At 41.2% G+C, this 18,472-nt stretch overlaps 1 protein-coding gene across 1 annotated transcript in view; it reads right to left on the reverse strand.

Annotated features, from left to right (window-relative positions):
- Positions 1-18,472, reverse strand: part of kcna4 (potassium voltage-gated channel, shaker-related subfamily, member 4) — a 62,196-nt gene extending 43,724 nt beyond the window's left edge. Inside the window, exon 1 of the mRNA XM_036584191.1 lies at positions 14,727-18,472. Within this exon, the coding sequence (XP_036440084.1) occupies positions 16,253-18,472 (2,220 nt within the window). The 3' untranslated portion in view covers positions 14,727-16,252. The remainder of the gene's footprint in view (positions 1-14,726) is intronic.

Here is an 18,472-nt window from a genome sequence, read left to right on the forward strand (position 1 = left end):
AACAAAACATGCTTCTTGTGGTTTGGCTGCGCGCTGTGTGAGAGAAAAAATAAGACAGATATTCTGTCACTTCCAACTTTCTCTCTGAGTGATCATCTTACATGTGAACGTAGCCGAAATCACAGCACAGCCACTGTCTTTAAATGATGTGTTTGGTGATTTAGTCAGACATCGTCACAGTTATAACATCAGAATGTTAGCCATGCAGAGCAGCAGCTTAGAAATGCCTTGAAGTGACTGCTGGTTAACATGTAGTCCTAATGGGCCGCTTTACATTCACTATTTCATACTCGTCTTGCTGTCTGACAACAGAAACAGAAACATATGTAAATGAGAACAGTTTTATTGGGAATTCGGCTGTATTATAATACAATATATGTGAGCACAGAGATTAGGAGGGAAGCAACCAGATGTAAAGGGCTGACACCATCTGACATCTAGCAACATTTAGTGACTTTTCGAGGAGGCTTTAGCCACTTTCCAATGAAACACTGCTCAACACGCTTGGAGGAGAGCACTAACTGCAAGTTCTGTAGCCCCACTAATCCCACTACTTTTTGTATATGCTTCAAACTAAGTGAAACAAAACTTTGTTTTCACAACCATTGCTTGTTGCTTGTGACTCATGTAAAAGGCTCCATTGATTAACAAAGTAGGGTTTATGTGCATCATTCTATACTGGCTGCAACAAAGTGCTGTATGTTGTGGGAAGTTAGCAGGTTTCCTAAATGGGTACATGTTTGGTGATTTGCTGTAAACGTGGCTCACAAGTCAATTCTCTCTTCAATATGTGGTTCCTTAGCTCCCCACTCTTTTCTTTTATTGTGGCGCATGTATGTGGTGCCTCATCTCATCCCGTCCCCTGTGCAACGACTAGCTAATGCAAAAACAACCAGTAGGAATGTTAACTGCGATTGCATTTTAGGTAACAAAGTCTGTATTATTTTGAAGAGATATGTGTGGCATAATTAAAGTTTTGAGTGTAAGTCACAAGCAATGCACCAAATCACTGAATTTGCAGCTTGTAGTATAAGAGATCATCAATCTAAAATAAATACTGCTGTGTTGTGTTGCTAACTTAACAGTATTCAATCTTATAAAACAGTGGTTACCATCCCTGATCCTGGAGTACCCTGATCCTGCACATTTTAGTATTTTCCTGCTCTCATCACACCTGATCCAACTAATGAGCTTTTTCACAAGCGCTTTTAGAGTTAAAGTGGGTTTGTTAGAGCAGGAAAACACTAAAATGTGCAGGACAGGAGTTCTCAAGGACCAGGGTTGGGAACCTGTGTGATAAAACAACAACCAAACTTTTAAGCATGATAAGTCACAATTAGCCTGTTGAACTTGAATTTTCATGTGCATTAGGGCTGCAGAATAAATTATTTGTTAACCATTATCATCAGTGTGAGGTAGATTACTCAAGAAATGTAATGCAGAACTGATTACAAATTACGCTGCTGAAAACGTAATCAGAAATGTAATCATTGAGATGACTAAAAAGGTGTAATCTGATGATTAGACTATTTTAATTATAGTGTCTTAAGTTAAAAAAAAGTAAGCAACCATAATGTAGTCAAATTCAGTTCATTTAAAAATAGTCTTCTAACAGTAAGTTAACCCAAAAATTCTGTCTGGCATATTGTTTGAAGTTCACTGAACTCAAAGTTTTTGGCGGCAAGCTTATTTACATTTTTAAATCAACCACCAGACCCCCTCACAGTAGGGGTCAAGCATTAAGACCCCAACAATAACTTAAAAGTGACTTAAATCTTTTCCTCTTGCCATCTTGATCCAAATTTGAGGTCAGCTGGGCATGCTCAGCATTTTTATAAATGCCCCAGAGCATGGAAGAACATTCATTGCTTAATTGTATCATGCAGAATGCCTGTCTGGAAGCATCTGCACCCGTTATGTTTCTCCACTCATTAATTCATGTTTTTCCTTTCATTTTCACCTGTCCATATATCTGATAACTGCATGCTGTCATCATATCGGTATCATTCTGTTGATAATAATGGTGGCTTTATTCTATGCAGAACTACTTTTTTGACAGAAGAAACTGGACCATATTAAAAGGCTCGTCAGAGCAAAACCTTGTCCAAGGATGTCCAAATGTCCAAAATGGTAACTTTACAGAAGAGGGAAAAAACATTTTTCACTTCTAAAGGAGGTAAATGGAACAAGATTTGTATCCAAATAATTCTGGATTGTTTCTGTTGGCCCATTCAATATAAAAATTGAAATAGAATGTAAGGGAGCACTGGAGATTTAAAATCTTTTAAAGAAGGTTTTGTCAAGACAGAGATGATATGAAACAATGTTCAGGGCTTTATTGCTTTGCACAGTTGTTGAATGTAAATAATAGAATAATCAGGTTTGTGCGTAATTATGAAAAACAACACGCCTGTGATGATATGGCTACCAAATCACGGCCACAAAGTCATACACCATAACAAACTCCCACTCATGTTCTATTGCCTAAATCCATAATCCGATTACAGTAGGATAAGTGTAATCTGATTGCACTGATTTTCAAAGATATCCTACTCTGATTACAAGTGTGATTTTTGTAATCAGATTACATCATCCAGATTACATATAGTTCGTCACTAGCCAGTAATGATTATCATAATACTTCGCAATATTGACACTGCAGAGTTGCAATGTTTAAACAAATCTTAACTAATGCGTCACTGCAAGATCTAACAAAGGCCTTTCTATAGTACTCTGCAAAGTAATCGCACTACATATTTTTCCATATTGTACAGCGGCGAATCAGTGTAACATGACATGCTGCCTCTATCAGACATGGCAGTAAATAAAAAGTAGACAGATCCACTATTATCTTTAGAGTTTTCTTGTCTTGTTGAAAATACTGCTGTCACAAATATTGTCAGAACTCTTAACAACAGGCTGAGTTATGGCCTCTCTTTAGTGTCTTTACAGAACTCCAGCTGTAAAATGGCTCAGACTGTACACCAGGAAAATATGAGTGAGTAAAATTCACCAGCTTGGCCAGAGGCTGAAAGACTCTACTGTAAAATCAGCCCTAAATCAGTCACTGAAAAATGTCTCTCCCCGAACTTTGTCATTTCCTGCGTATTTCCGCCAAAAATGCAGGGCTGTCCGAGCAAAACCACTGGGCTCTGTCCAAACCAAACACACTGACCCTGCACAAATCCTCAGCTCCACCACCGCATTCACACACCAACAGTTGTCTGGGTCTAACAGATCTCTAATGGTAACAGCAAAGCCGCTGATCCTTCGAACCAATTTGTTTACCCATATTTCACAGTTTTTTGCACAGATACAGATGTTTATTGGCATGAAGCTTGAACGATAGCAGATAAGTCCTTATCCAGAGGCCATTTGTAGTTATTTCAGACTACATAAATCACTCAAGAAAGGAGTCTTAAACAAGGGTGGAGAAAGTATTAAACTTTACAGCACTACTATTGTAGTATAACCATTTCAGTACACGTAAAAGTACTAATAAAGGGAATTATTCAAGTAAGAGTAATGAAGAAGCCACCTGACAAATTAAAAAAGGTCCAATATGAGGGTTACTAGTTACATAAGCTAACTCATTAGCTTACCTTGAAGATTAGCTTCCACTGGCTAAATGGGCTAGCTAACTGGCACTGTTAATAGACCCTACAAGCATCAGCTTTAGTTTTAATGAGCAGCCGATATACTTGTTATTCCAAAATAATAAAATAAAAAGCTTCCTTTCATTTCTGTTATGTCTGTCAAACTTACATTTCAAAATTTAAAAGCACTTCTGAAAACATTTGTCAAAAATAAACTGGCTTTACAAGATGTTAGCTGTTTGAGAACTGACAATATGAATGTACACCAATTTAAATAACAAAAAAAGGAATTTGGAAACAATATTTACATTAATCAAACTAAGGAAATCTTCAAGTGACTGAATGTAATGCACGTCGTAAGATTTGCTTTTTAAAATCAAAAGAAGCATTACAGAGTCAGGAGATAAAAAAATAAATATTAAATATGATGTCTACAAGCTGCTGTGAAATAATAATTGAAAAGTCAGAGGTGTCGGATTGGATTTTGTTTTTTTGAAGCTGCTCCTTAAAATGAGCTAATGCTAAAGATAGCACTGTATTTAATCAGATATTAGGACTTATCAAATTGTTCAAGTTGTCTTTTAGCAAACTAAAAACTGCAACAACAGAAATGATAGCATGTATATAAGTGCATTAATATTTACTTAATATATCGTATGAAGCGATATTTTTTATTAATATTTAATACATTGTCACAAATGTAAGCACTGTCCTGTTTAATCTGTTCAACTGTTTGCTGTGTATTTAAAAATGTTAAACTTGAGCAGAAGCAATGTTACTATGATTTAATTACACTCAAAAAAGTACCGCTACAGAGAAAAAAAGCAGTGAAGTACTGCAACAAGAGGAGATGTAATTTATTGCTTTCCACTTCTGCTTCTTTACCAACATCAAATCATTTCTTTTTCCAGCAATAATATATAAACCATGATGAATTACTACAACAGTCTCTGTACTAGAGTAGGCCCACTATAGCAACTTATTGTCAGGATTCAACCACTGACATGATTTACAGCGCAGTGGTTTTGGCACAGACAGAGTAAGTCAGTGAGAACGAAACTACAAGATACATAGATGCCATAAAAACAAATACATAATCCATTTTCTTGTTTATTTCCCTATTAGCAGATGAGCTAGATGTCTGTGCAGGGAAAGTGATAATTTAATAGGGCCTTAAGCACTGCGGCTACGCTGGTATATCATACTGCCCCAGTAGACAGCACGCATATCAACTAATTAATGCTCTGAAAAGAGCAATGATGATTGCTTTCTGTTGGAAAAGTGCCAAATTACGTAGGCTCACACCCCCTCCTCAGTTCAAATGCTAACCCAGATACACACACACGAGCCAGTGTTATGAAGAATCTGATCACCATCTTGTGGATCTATCATTACAAAAACATGACTATTTTGCATTGATCCACAATGCATAACTCCATGACAATGTTATGTGCACTTGCTCAGTTGTGCTGCAGCTGAACGTGTGTTTGTATGAGTGATGGGATCGAATGGTTTTATTAATAGCTTTGCTTTCGCTGTCAGCGCTTTGCATGAGTTACTTAAAGGGTAAAGGGTGCCTAAAGGATCTTACAGGAACTCCATGTAAGATTTTTCAGTTAATCCATCTCATAATGTTTTCTAGCAAATGTTAAAGGGGAATTCCACCCATTTTTCAAAGTTTCTGCATAATTAAGTCCTCAAGATGTAAACAAATTCATTCCGAGTGGTTTGATGTGAGGTGCTCCATTGCTGAGAAACCTGAAGAGTCACACTTGTTCGCAGTGGTGGTGATAGGAACCAGACGTACGGTCCATTTACATCTCTAAAAGCTACATCATAGAGGTTTATTACATGACATGGTTACAAATAGATTGCCTGATGCCTGAGACATTGTTTCGCAATAGTGTTGAGATGAGATTTTGGCCTAAAATGTAATTGTTGAAAATTGATTCATGGTGGAGAGGTACATGCATTGTGTTGTGAGGCAAAACAGAACCCAAGGATTTTTTTTTTTTTCAGATTTACCACTATGTACCAGTCTTGCCATCATCCACATTACATATAAAAACTCAGACGACACACGTAGGTTCAACAGGTCATTTTGACTAGCTAATAAAATGGCTATATTTGCACTGGTCACAACCCCTCTCCTATCACCACCATTGTAAAGAAGTTGTGAAGTTCCTTTGCAGTCCAGAATTTAAAATCAGAACACTCTAAATTACTTTGTTTACATCTCAAAGATTGCATTATATAGAAATTTTGAAAAACTGGTGGACTTCCTCTTTACGTCAGCATCCTTGCTCTGTCCCCATAACTAGCTGTATAAACGTTTTAGCTAAGCTGTATCTCCTGGCATGTGATAAGTAAAGTTGGGTTCTTTGGAACCATGTCATAGAAGAACCACTTTTGGTTCCTAAAGAAACTTTCAGTGGATTGTTCTCATAAAAACTCAACTGAAAGGTTCTTTTTTATATTCTGGCAAGCTGGTACTGCTGATCTGTGATGAATTAAATTGCAGATTTCTTGTTACAAAGACCAAAACATACTCAGACTAAATGGCATGGAGCTTATAAAAAGCATTTTAACACATGCATCAATGTGAGATGTAAGAGTGGGTATCATTCTAAACACGCTCTTTAATAGTTAAGATGATTTTAACTCTCGTTTGGGGAAAGTGTGTGAGTAAGTGTAACCACGCAGGCTCATACATTCAATCACAGCGCATTTAGCTTGTGTTAGCATCAGCAGAGACAAACTCTGCAAGCCAGCAGCCCCATTAGCTGTTTAATCTTTCATGGAGCTTCTAAACTTTACTCAGAAAAAAAGGACTTGGTGAATACTTAATAAAAATACTGTCGTTTAGCAACATTTTTCACAGGTTTTTTAATATATCGAAGAAGGTCATCAGTACAATGAAGTAGTAGTAATAAAGAATGGATAAAGAATGTTGTCCCTTAAAAGTTATTAATGTCATTGTTTTGCTTTACTGCTTATGTGTAATTACATCTCTACTTACAGAGTTAGCACCTCAGAGACCCAAGCAATGATACTGGTACTGTATTTCTGTTTTGCCTTTTTAAACTATTATTAGGAAGCCACTGTGTATATTCACTTGGAAAATGGGAAAATAACAGGAGTTTCCAAAACTGGAGTTAAAATTTAAAAAAAAGAAAAAAATTGGACCACCAAAACTGTCCCCATCAGATACAATACTTAAAGCTTTCATCTCTAAAAATAAGGAGAAGATCAAGCTCCACTTGCGCTTTAGATTGGACTAAAAATCCATAGGAGCTTCTTCCACTGTGAGGAGACAACTTAATGTGAAGCTAACTAGTGAGTTAATGTGTAGCTATTACTGAGAAAAGGAAATTAAGAGAAAAAGACCACCCCAGAGTCTAGATTTCAACAACATTATACATGTTTGGAAAGACTTTGATTGTGAGACACACTAAACGCAACCAACTTCTAAGACTGAACTTTGGAAGCATGGTGGAGAACAGTTGAAAATGTGTGTGGTAGACGTGTGTGGTAGGTGTGTGTAAGACTGGAGTTGGACACGTTGACTATATTAATGATAATACGGCTATTGTGTAAATAATGCTAAAAGTTAGTGAAAATTGAGGCCCAGTACTGCATTTACAATATTAACAACATTGCCTAAAATGTGTTTATGTACAGCTTTTATTTATTTGTCGTAATGTTATATCACTAAGCATGTTAGGAATGAACAAAAAACATGTCATTGGTCAAGTATTTACACAGAGCAGACACTCCAATAGGAGGTAGATGTTTGACTTTGGCAAATGAGGCTAGGATGCAGTTTACAGTGTGAACTGTTGGGATATGTAGTTTTAGTGACAGTCATAACTCGGTGTACACAACTGTGTATACTGTTATACAGCTGTTGCTGTTATTCAACAGAGTCTCTGAGGGTCAAATACATTCATTTATCTTCTACATTGAGAAGTTTGAGTCTGCATTTCTGACATGTTTCAATTTGTTTCAATGCCAACAAATGACGAAAACATGGCAAGAAGTAATTACTATCAAATTGCACTATGCTTTTGTTATCACTGGAGGTAAGTGTAGCTTCTTTGGGTTAAAAAATCTGGACCTGCAGTAATCTGGTAATGTGCCTTCAATGCACCGATAGATCCACAGGCTTCAGAGAGATTATCAGCACTGATTTAGTGAACTGCATTTATGACTCAACTTTGAATTAGGAGTTGCAGTGAATCTGCGTGTGAAGAGAAATAAGGTTCCAAGCCTAGATCTATCTAATTAAGAGCCTGTGCTGTCACCAAGAGAGCGAGTGAGAGAGAGAAAAACTTTTCCTGCAAGCTCAACAGACCAGTTCAAGAGGCCAAGAAAGACAACTTAATACCTGCATTTGAAGATTGCTGCTTAAGGTTTTAAAGAAGTTCTTCTTCTCTTATTTGGACATCTTAGCATAGAATTAATTTCAGAACCTCACATCAAATCAAGCTTCAACTACTGAAGAACCTAAACTTAAATGAAAGCATTGTTAATTCAATGAAATAATGACTTAAATAGAAGTAAAAGTAGTCTAATAAAAAAAAAACACCAGGTCCAGAACACCACCCTATAGAACTTTGTATTACATCCATCTACCAGTATCTATCAGCCTAGGAAGTGGAGTTTTTAGGTGCTATTCTTTTTTTGGGATCATTTTGGGTTCAAAACAAAATGACAAAGCTCCGAAGTGAGAGGTATAAGCATCAGCAAAGCAGTCCAGGTGCTAAACCAACAGAATACAATGGAATTAAACCCAAAAAAGGATTTAGAAACCCAATATGAATGGCTTAAGTGGAACTGAGGAGAAAGTAGATTACTTTGAGTAAATGTAAAAGTATTAGCATTATCAAATACCCTGAGAAGTACAAATCTGTCAAAATTGTAAAAGTTCATGCAGCTCAGTCAATCTAACTCGTTCCTGCCCAGCTCTGGATGTGTGTCCAGTCCAGCCGTCACATTAACTCCTGTTTGGACTCATTTTGAGTGCATATGTGGGGGCTCATGGTCTTTGTAGTCCAGTGAGCTGATGTATGAGTCATGGCCGCGCGTGGAGCCGAGGCAGGCTGCTCACAGATGGATGGATACACCCGAGCCCTGGAGGACTCGCCTTACTCACTGCACATTAAAGCAGCCCAAGAGAGAGAGAGAGAGACAGAAAGAGAGAGAAAGAGAAAGAGAGAGAAACAAGAAGGAGCATGAGCCATGCTATTCCATTATTCTGGCAGCCATTTTGCCAATCCGTTTAAGTAGCTCCGTTTGCTTTCATATTACCCAGCAAAGGCCTGATTTTACACAATACGTGTGATCAATGCTAAAACCTGACGAACCGAAAGCCACGGCAGGACATTGACTTGCAGCAGTGGCCTAACCCCAGTAGCCTAAGGAAGATTAAAGCCAAGCGTCATAACCTCAGCAAGAATGATGCGAACACTTAACCTGCTCTGCCATTACGCTGTCATTTCACCCCTCATAAACACAAATTGATCCAAACAACATTTGTCATTATGGCCTATGGCAGCTCTGGAACAACATCTTTGGGAATAAAGACCACTCTAGTGGAACGCTCCTTGCTAGAAGGCTCCTGTCAAACAGAATTATATAAGGCGATGATGCACAGAGTATCTATATACCTTGATATGCCCTCGATAAGGTGTTTATAAATAGTTAGGTATAATGTCAACACCAACACACGGGCTGTATTTCTTATCTGCAATTAGGATTGTCATTATTGATTAGATTAGTAATTGAGTAAACTACAGTGTATTTTTAATAATTTAGAGGTAATTAAGAGCAATCAGGGGTTAAAAAGGCCAAACAATAAAAATGGACTTAACTGAACAATGCCAAACCATGCATAGCCTCTCGATGATTCCAAGTCAGTACTGGAGAAAGTGAACTATAAGGCCTTTCAACTCATCATATGATTTATGCTAAATATTACTGTTAAGGATTGTATATTATATTAATGTTAAATATTATGCTATATAAATATGGCTATTATAAATATAATAAATAAATGTTTTATCAATATATTGTTATACTGTAATTTGACTATTGTAATTCTATCTTAACCCCTTTTCATAGTAGTTATGAAAAGCAATTTCTAGCTTTTGGAGGTCACTCTAGGTTTTGTGCTAAGTGTTTTTACCTTAATAATGTTAATGGAATACATTTAAAATGGAAATGATTTACAAAATCATGTATGATTTGCAAAACTGCATCTTTGTAGGTGAGCAAGTGTTTGTTGAACACTTGTCTTTGGGGAAATGTTCAAATGCTTTCTTGTTACTGTGGTGCTGTTTTAATATGAGGAAAACTGCAGTTGTGCTGTGTGTTTTATTTTAAAGCAAAACCGTCTTTATGGAAAGGTGTTAACTATATTCACAGTGAGGGGTTCCTTCAATCCTTATTGCTCACTAGCAGCTCAACAATGAGTCACAACATTTCACACACAAAGCCAACAGTTTCTTGTTCTGACAACAGAATAATGGGGAAAAACATTTTATTTCATCCTATTAATTCTAAATATCTGAGTCAATTTCCACTCTATGGAATGGTAACTAGGGGGCCTGCAGAAACATGTTGCAGTGTAAATTTCTTTCCTACCAAAGCTATTTGTAATAGTAATGTGGCATTGTAACTGTAACTGGGTTGCTCATTTATATTAGCTTCCAAATAAAAGACATCTGCTATGCCAGTGGTCACCAACCCTGCTCCAGGAGATCTGTCTTCCTGCTGACTTTAGCTCCGGTCCTAATCAAACCCAACCTATCTATCCAATTATTGCCTTCAGAAGTCTTTGATTATCTGCATGAACTAGCTAGCTGGCTAACAAATTAGGCATCACAGCATTAGTCCTTTTAGGGGAGGGCTAAAGTTTGCAGTAACAAGCTGGCAGTGTCACCTATTATCATAGGTAGCATGCTAAGGTATGCTTGCTTTTAAACATCCTTGTCATTTTCAAACATCAGAGAGTGAAGCAAGCTCAGTCTGCTATACTAAAGGCAGAGGTGTCCAAACTTTTTTCAAAGAGGCCAGATCGTACTGTGTCAAAATACCTGAAGGCAAAAAACATTATTTACAGATGATTCAGACTACTAAGTTTTCAAAACACCAGCACAAAGAATATGAGCTTTCTGTATATGACAGTGTTTCCTACCACTGTATAAAAGATGCATAAGGTTTCTTTTATTGTTGGATTGCTCACAGCAATTTGGATCGGAAGGTGCTTATATATAATGTAATTAAATCGTTAATTGCTTTAGCTTCTCTGCCCTCTCCTGAATATTTGTCGTCCATGCTTTGTTTAATGTCTGTTGATATGGCATTCATTAGTCTTTTGAAATATGAGGCACATGCATTTGCTGTGGCTCTCAATGGAAAAAGTATTCAAATTTCCATCTCCCTAAAATCTTCGGTTCTCAATGTTAGGCTTGTGCTTTGTAAGTGTAGACTTGACTAAATGTCATTCAGTAAATTGAGCTACAGGTCCTAACGTCTTAAGAAAGGCTCTTAAACTTTAGCTAACTTTGTTACCACAGTGCCGAGCATTACAGTGTAATTTTACAATACTGCTGCCCCCATCAGGTAAGAAGAAAAACTGCTGCGTACTGGTTGGCGGGTCACTTACAACACTCTTTAAAACAGAAGCCACAGGCCAATTAAAATCTGTTCACAGGCTGCCTTTGTAGACCCCTGACTAAAGGCAAATGAATGATGTCATTGACGCTACAGACATTTCCCATGAGTCTCATGGTTGCCTGAGGATTTAAGACGTGTTACAAAATTTAAATGCCTATGGATTTAAGCCATAGTTCTTTAAAAACGAAGCAGTTTTTAAATACCACTACTACTACTACTACTACTACTACAACTACTACTACTACTGATAACAACAATAATAATAATGATAATACGTATAACAATTTTGTCCAATTTAACAACCAAAAGCAATCACAACAAACCTCCAATCAGAAAGATCTAGGAATTCACTCCTCTTCAGTCACTAGGATGGCCACACCCCCCCACCTTCTGCACTAAACCACTCTACGCATGTAAACAAGACTTATATAAAAACACTATGTTGCAAAGAATTTGAATGAAAGTGTCCTTCTGGCCCTGTTTCTTAATGTAATCTTCAAATTAGTTTGCATTATTCATTCTCAACACTACTTCACACTAAATGCCCAGCTATACCAACCATATACATATGTAGAGAGATCTGAATAATTCACTAATGCATTTCAACATTTCAAAACAAGTCATTAGCACCACTGTGTCACAGACAAATGTAATTCTTTCAATATGACAAATACAATACAGCATGCTCTATGATTTCCTGCTGAAATGAAGACATGATAAATATAGTAAAATAGATCATGTTTGACAGCTACATTTATTTTTTAGTCATACTGTGAGCATGTGAGGTTCCTGGTAATGAGGAGCTCTTTCAAAGTATCGAGCTATTGCTGTTAAACACTGGTTATAAAGGAAACAATATCTTCTTTCAAGTAAAGCCTCTGGATTAACAAGAGGAGGACATTACCTCTGTGATCTGATTACATTATGTAATTCCTATCACCAGTGGATCAACCAAATGCGTAAGTGGATAGCTCCTGTAACCTGAGACTGTACCTCTACTGCGTAAAGGCTGCTGTCCATGTATGCTAAAGGCCCTTGTGGTTTTTGCTTCAGGTTCGGGGTTAAACATTTGAGCATGTTGGGAAATGCCTGTTAATTACCATATCCATGAATTATTAATCAACTTTGACCACAGCTATCAAGAGACGTTTGGGCTTTTGCTCAGAGATGGAGGACTTTAATAATGCTCATTAGACAACGTGTTTTTACACAAGTCCAGCACGTCCCTTAGGAGTTCTGATTTGGAGAACGAGAAAAAGCAGCAGATCATACAATGAATGGCAGAATTATCCACAAAGTGCATACTTTATTGATGACAGAATATAGGTTTACTGTAGACTAAAACATAATTATCCTGCTACCAAACAGCAAGAGCATGATTGGACCGTCTAAACAGGAAAAACAGAGCATTTAATGAGGCGGGAAGGTTTCTGTTGTCATGGTAACCAAGCAAGGACACTGTCCACAGCGAAGATAACAGACCAATCCTTACTTCATCTCGTAACTTTAGCACTTCAGCAGCTGAGAGCTTTGCTGGCAAAAGGTGTAAAGTGAATGTTTAAGTGCTTCGATCTTTATGGTTTTATGTGCAGAGGTGGAGAGAAACTAGTTATATTTACTGGGTTACATGCATTTAAAGGGAAATTCTTTTTCCCCCAAACGTCTCACACAACTGGTGTAAACATTCCTTCAGAGTTGTCTGATTAGACTTTTTATACAATAATGCATTGTAGAAAGAACTACTGACACATTTCTTTACAACGGTGGTAATAGGAACCAGAGGTCCAGATGTCTACATTGCAAATACAGCCATTTTGTTTACAATCCAAAATGACCAACGAACATACACATCTTCTGATTTTGTATATGTAGTGTTGATACACTACATATACAAAAATGGTAAACCAGTGGTAAATTTGAAAAAATTGTTTGTTTTAAATGTTTTATTTGGATGCTATTTTGCCTTACAACACCCTGCATGTATCTCTCCACCATAAATACATTTAAAAATATGGTTTAGCCCAAGCACTGTCATAAAACTATTGTTAGGGAAAGTTTAAGGCATCAGGCAGCATATTTGCAATCGTTTCATATAATAACCTTTTGGGTGGTAGTTTATGGACTCATTAATCTCTTCAGACGTCTGGTTCCTATTGCCACCACAATTTTGACTTGGTGAGTTTCTTTAGAATGGAGCATGTCACATCAAACCACTCTGAATGGCACTGTTTACATCTCAACAGTGTAATTATGCAGAAATGTTGAAAATCAGTAGAACTCACCTTTAAGTGAGAACATGCACTTTATTTCAGCATTTCTAACACACTTACTTCTACTCAAGTATATTTATGAGGAACGGCATCTAGTTTTCCTCAGTTCCAGTTTAGCTAGTCACATTGAATTCCTTTGAACTGAAAAGCTTTGCAGATTAGCATTTTATGTTACACCAAAAGGTTCCCAAAACACAAAGAACTGCACCTAACAAACTTCAGATGCTAGATGTTCCAGTTCTATAGGAGTAAGAGAAGTCAGTGCTTGAGGGTTAAAGCTAATATCTTACATCTATTCAAGCTGTCTTTGGTACATTTATTTCTATTTGAGTCAGTAGTTCAATGCAGCAACAATACTCTTACTTCAGTATGGGTTTATGATCCTCTACCCACCTCTGATTATGCATGTAATTTATACATCATGCAGTAACTGCTCAAATGCTGAGCACACAAAGCTATTTCAGCGACACAGCCTTATTTTGCAGCTTTAAAACAGCATTTCACCTCATGAATGCAACATCACCCAGGCCAAGGAACTGACAGCAGCACCTCCAAACATGTGTGAACATCTGGATGCCTCTAAAGTGCCAGCATAGGCACAACAATTTCACTTCAAGCACAACTTTTCAAACCACACTGCTTAAAAAGGGCCTGTCAGTACATACATAAAAATAAAGGTTTCTAAAAGGTTCTTGGGTTGGGTATCTTTCATTGTCACGAAAACTTTTTTCTCACTGTTTTCTCTCACATCCTATTAATAAAAAATGTGAAGAATCACAGGTTAAAAGGTTCTTTAAGGAGCCAAAAGTGGCATCCCTCAAAAGAACCATTTATTCTTTAGAGTGTAATTATTAAACTAAATCAACTTCGATATGGTCTTAAAAGTAAAAAAAAATGGAAAAAGAGTTTTTTTGATGCCACAGATGAATCATTTTTGGGTCTCATTTTTGCAAAAGTGATTTCCAAATGGGAAGAGCCCTTATGAAAGTTAAAATAAAACTCTACACCAAATAGGAATTTCCTGGAACCATAGGCCTAACCCAAAAACCATGGAGGAACCTTCCAATTTTCCAGACTAGTGTAGGGCTTTTGAGTTTTAGATGCCAACACCCTGCGGTTTCTATGGGTATCCACTTTTTGCATATACTGGATAAACATAAATATAAATGTACATGCTTACCTCGCACAGTGATCTGCTCTGGCTAGATGTGGTCCTTGCTCGCTCCATGAAGGCCGGCTGCCCCTCTGGAGTGGCACGTGGGGGGGTTTGTTTTGTTTTTTGTGCATAAAAGTCCACCTCAGGACCAGCTAGCGAGCCAGTTCATTTTTCCTGCTTTGATGCGGGTCTCCCGTCCTTGTAAAGGGATGCATTGTCATTGTGGTTAAAGGGACCGAGAGTGAATAAGTTGCGCGAAGCATTGAAGCATTCCCTTCAAAAGCAGCAGATACTCCAACAATGGCAGGACAGTCCGTTTAGCCGTGGCGTCAGAGAGACTTTTTGTGATTCAATGCAGAACCGGTATTGTGGCCTGGCTCTCTGGGGCCAAAAGGTTTTGGGGGAAGGGGCATGGTGGGCATCTACACTTTGGAAATAAATGTCAGTCATGCCACAATGGGTGATCTGACGTGTTACACCTAGTCGATTTGAGTGGAGGACAAACAGAAATGTTAGTGTTTATGTTAACAACGACTGGTTTGTTTAACCCTCATTAAAGTATTGAATAACTGGTGCTAACTCTTTCACCTTTGGGGGCTGAACTGAGCTTTGCCAGTGGTAGTTCAGACTGGCATGCTGACTTTTCAGTGTTGTCAGTATAGGAGCCTTAAGAAGAGCAACATGTTGCTGTCTAATGAACTCGAAGGTGACTGGACAGAAGGTAGCAGGACATGACAAACTGCTCATTCACTTCTACAACAACCATGTATTAAGTCAAAGCAGAGTTACTAAGTAGTTATTGAATTCCCGCTCTCTTCCCCTCTCTCTCTCTCTCTCTTTCTCTCTAAGGTCCGTGTCTGACTCTCTGGTTGAAGCTGGGAGACTAGAACAAATTTTAATGATAGTGCAAATGATTTCAACGTTATTGCATAATAGCATTACGATAACAGCTTGCTTCTTCTTCCTACAATTACTGACGAATGTAACTCATAAAGTGCCTATGCAAAAATACTTGTTTTGCGCTCCTTGAACCGGGTTTGTTGTTCGATTCTGTCTACAGTCTACAGGTGGGCCCGTACTCACACCTCCGCGTCACGTAAAGCTGGTGATTTTTGCGTTGCCTGTCGTCTGATTACAGGGTTGTGTTTCTCTACAAAAAAGTAGCCACGTTGCAAAAATGTTTCAGCTCAGGTCCGTAAGAAATGATGCGTGCGTGCGTGCGTTTGGGTTTGTGTGGGTGTGTTTGCGTGCATGTGTGCATGTAAGGGCGTATGCGTGTGCACTAGTGTGTTCCTGTGCATATGTGTATGCTTGTCCACGTGTGCGCATGCGTGTCTGTTGTGTGTGTGTGTGTGTGTGTGTGTGTGTATATGTATTTGTCTATGTGCATGCATGTATGTATGCATGTGTGCGTGCCTGCATGTATGCATGTGTGCGTGTCCAAAAACGCGCATCACGTGCACGTGTGCTGCTGATCAGTAATAAGTTGTGCAATCTTCTTCACGTGTCCAAACCCTTCACAAGCTCACCAACAGCTTTGCCATTCATAATCATACATCTGTCTGTAGGCTTCTAGAATTGGTGCTGTTTTTCCTGCCTGCGTCCGTGCCGTTGCCCCTGCTGGGGCTGCGTTTGTCCACCCCACACAGGGACTCCGTAACCCCCTCCTCCATCTCCATGTACTCGGCCGCCTTGTCCCCCAGCGAGGATCCCGACGGTGAACCCTTGAACTTCCTCAGGAAGTCTGGGAAGTAGGGGCAGCCGGGGGGTGGATACTCCACGGCCTGCGTCTGGTCCTCGTTGTCCGTCTCACGGTGGTAGAAGTAGTTAAAGTTGGACACGATGACAGGTACGGGCAGCGCGATGGTCAGCACACCGGCGATGGCGCACAGCGAGCCCACGATCTTGCCGCCCACCGTGATGGGCTTCATGTCACCATAGCCCACTGTGGTCATGGTGACCACGGCCCACCAGAAGGCATCTGGTATGCTTGTGAACTGTGACGCCGGCTCATCAGCTTCCGCAAAGTACACGGCGCTGGAGAAGAGCACCACGCCAATCACCAGGAAGAATATGAGCAGTGCCAGCTCACGCATGCTGGCGCGCAATGTGTGGCCCAGGATCTGCAGGCCCTTGGAGTGGCGCGACAGCTTGAAGATGCGGAAGACGCGCACCAGGCGGATGATCCGCAGGATGGCAAAGCTCATGGCGTGCTGCCCGTTGCCCTGCTGCGCTTGCTGAGGGTGCTGCTGTGCTAGGTCCGTGCCCAGCGTGATGAAGTAAGGCAGGATGGACACGATGTCAATGGAGTTCATGATGTTCTTGAAGAAGGCCGCCTTGCTGGGGCTGGCGAAGAAGCGCACGGCGATCTCGAAGGAGAACCACACGATGCACACAGTCTCTACGACGAAGAACGGGTCGTTGAAGGGCGTGAAGGCCGTGGCCTCTTCTACCTTCGCGCCGGGAGCGTGCGTGCCGTTGACCCCGTGCGTGGACACGTGCGCGCCAGCGCCTCCGGGTGCGTCACGCTCGTCGCGGAACTCGGGTAACGTCTCGAGGCAGAAAATCACAATGGAGATGACGATGACGAGCACGGAAACCACGGCAATGCCGCGTGCCGGGCTCGAGCTCTCTGGGTACTCAAAAAGGAGCCACACCTGGCGCTTGAACTCATCCTCGGGCAGCGGTTTCTCTTCGTCCTTCACGAAGCCCTCGTCCTCGCGGAACTTGAGCATGGCCTCGTCGCCCAACTCGTAGAACTTCACCTCCTCGGAGAAGACGTCTAGCGGCACGTTGGCGGGCCGTTTGAGGCGCCCGCCCGACTGGTAGAAGTAGAGGATGGCGTCAAAGCTTGGCCGGTTGCGGTCGAAAAAGTACTCGTTGCGCAGCGGGTCAAAGTAGCGCATGCGCTTGGCCGGGTCCCCCAGCAGCGTGTCCGGGAACTGGGCGAGCGTCTGCAGCCGCGTCTCGAAGCGCAGGCCCGACACGTTGATGACCACGCGCTCGCAGCAGCCACCGCGCTCTCCGAGCGCGCCACGCGCGCTGCGCGCACCGCGTCCGTAGCCTGCGCGCGGCCGCCCGCCCGTAAGCGAGGCCGTCTCGTCGTCATCGTCGTCGTCCAGGGTGGCGTCATCCGCGTCGTCCACCACGTGCTCGTCCGCGTCGTACGCCGGGCCGCAGCGCGCGCGAGCGCCCTCCTCTTCCTCCTCCTCGCCCGTCGCCTCCTCTTCCTCGATCATCACGTCCTCCTCTGAGCCTAGGAGCGCCAGCTCCGAGTGGCGCAGCTCGCCACCGAGAGGCGCGCGCGGGCGTCTCCAGCGCGCGACCCCACGCGCCTTTTTCCGCTCGCGGAGAACTTGCGGCTGCGCCTCGCGCTGCGCCTGTTGCTGCTGCTGTTGCTGCTGCTGTTGGAGCTGCTGCTGTTGCTGCTGTTGTGGCGGCTGTTGCTGCTGCTGCTGAGAGGAGGAGGAGCAGCAACAGGAGGAGGAGGAGGAGGACGAGGAGGAGGGGCGCGAGGCGCCGTTGCCGCTCGCCATCGCCGAGGAGGCGGCGCGAACCTGATGCTGCTGGCCGTGGCCGCAGGTCCCGCCTCCCTCGCCGGCCGCCCCGCTCTCCGCCGCCGCCGCTGCCGCCGCAGCCGCAGCAGCCGCCGCTGCGCGAGAATGCCTCTCCCTCTCGCGCTCCCGCTCCCTGGCGCGAGCCTGCGCGTAGGCGTACGGCACGTGCGGGTTGCAGCCGCCGCTATCTGCGCCCACCATGGCGAACTCCAT

The sequence above is a fragment of the Colossoma macropomum genome, unplaced genomic scaffold, assembly GCF_904425465.1.
Source record: "Colossoma macropomum unplaced genomic scaffold, Colossoma_macropomum, whole genome shotgun sequence".
Taxonomy (NCBI): domain Eukaryota; kingdom Metazoa; phylum Chordata; class Actinopteri; order Characiformes; family Serrasalmidae; genus Colossoma; species Colossoma macropomum.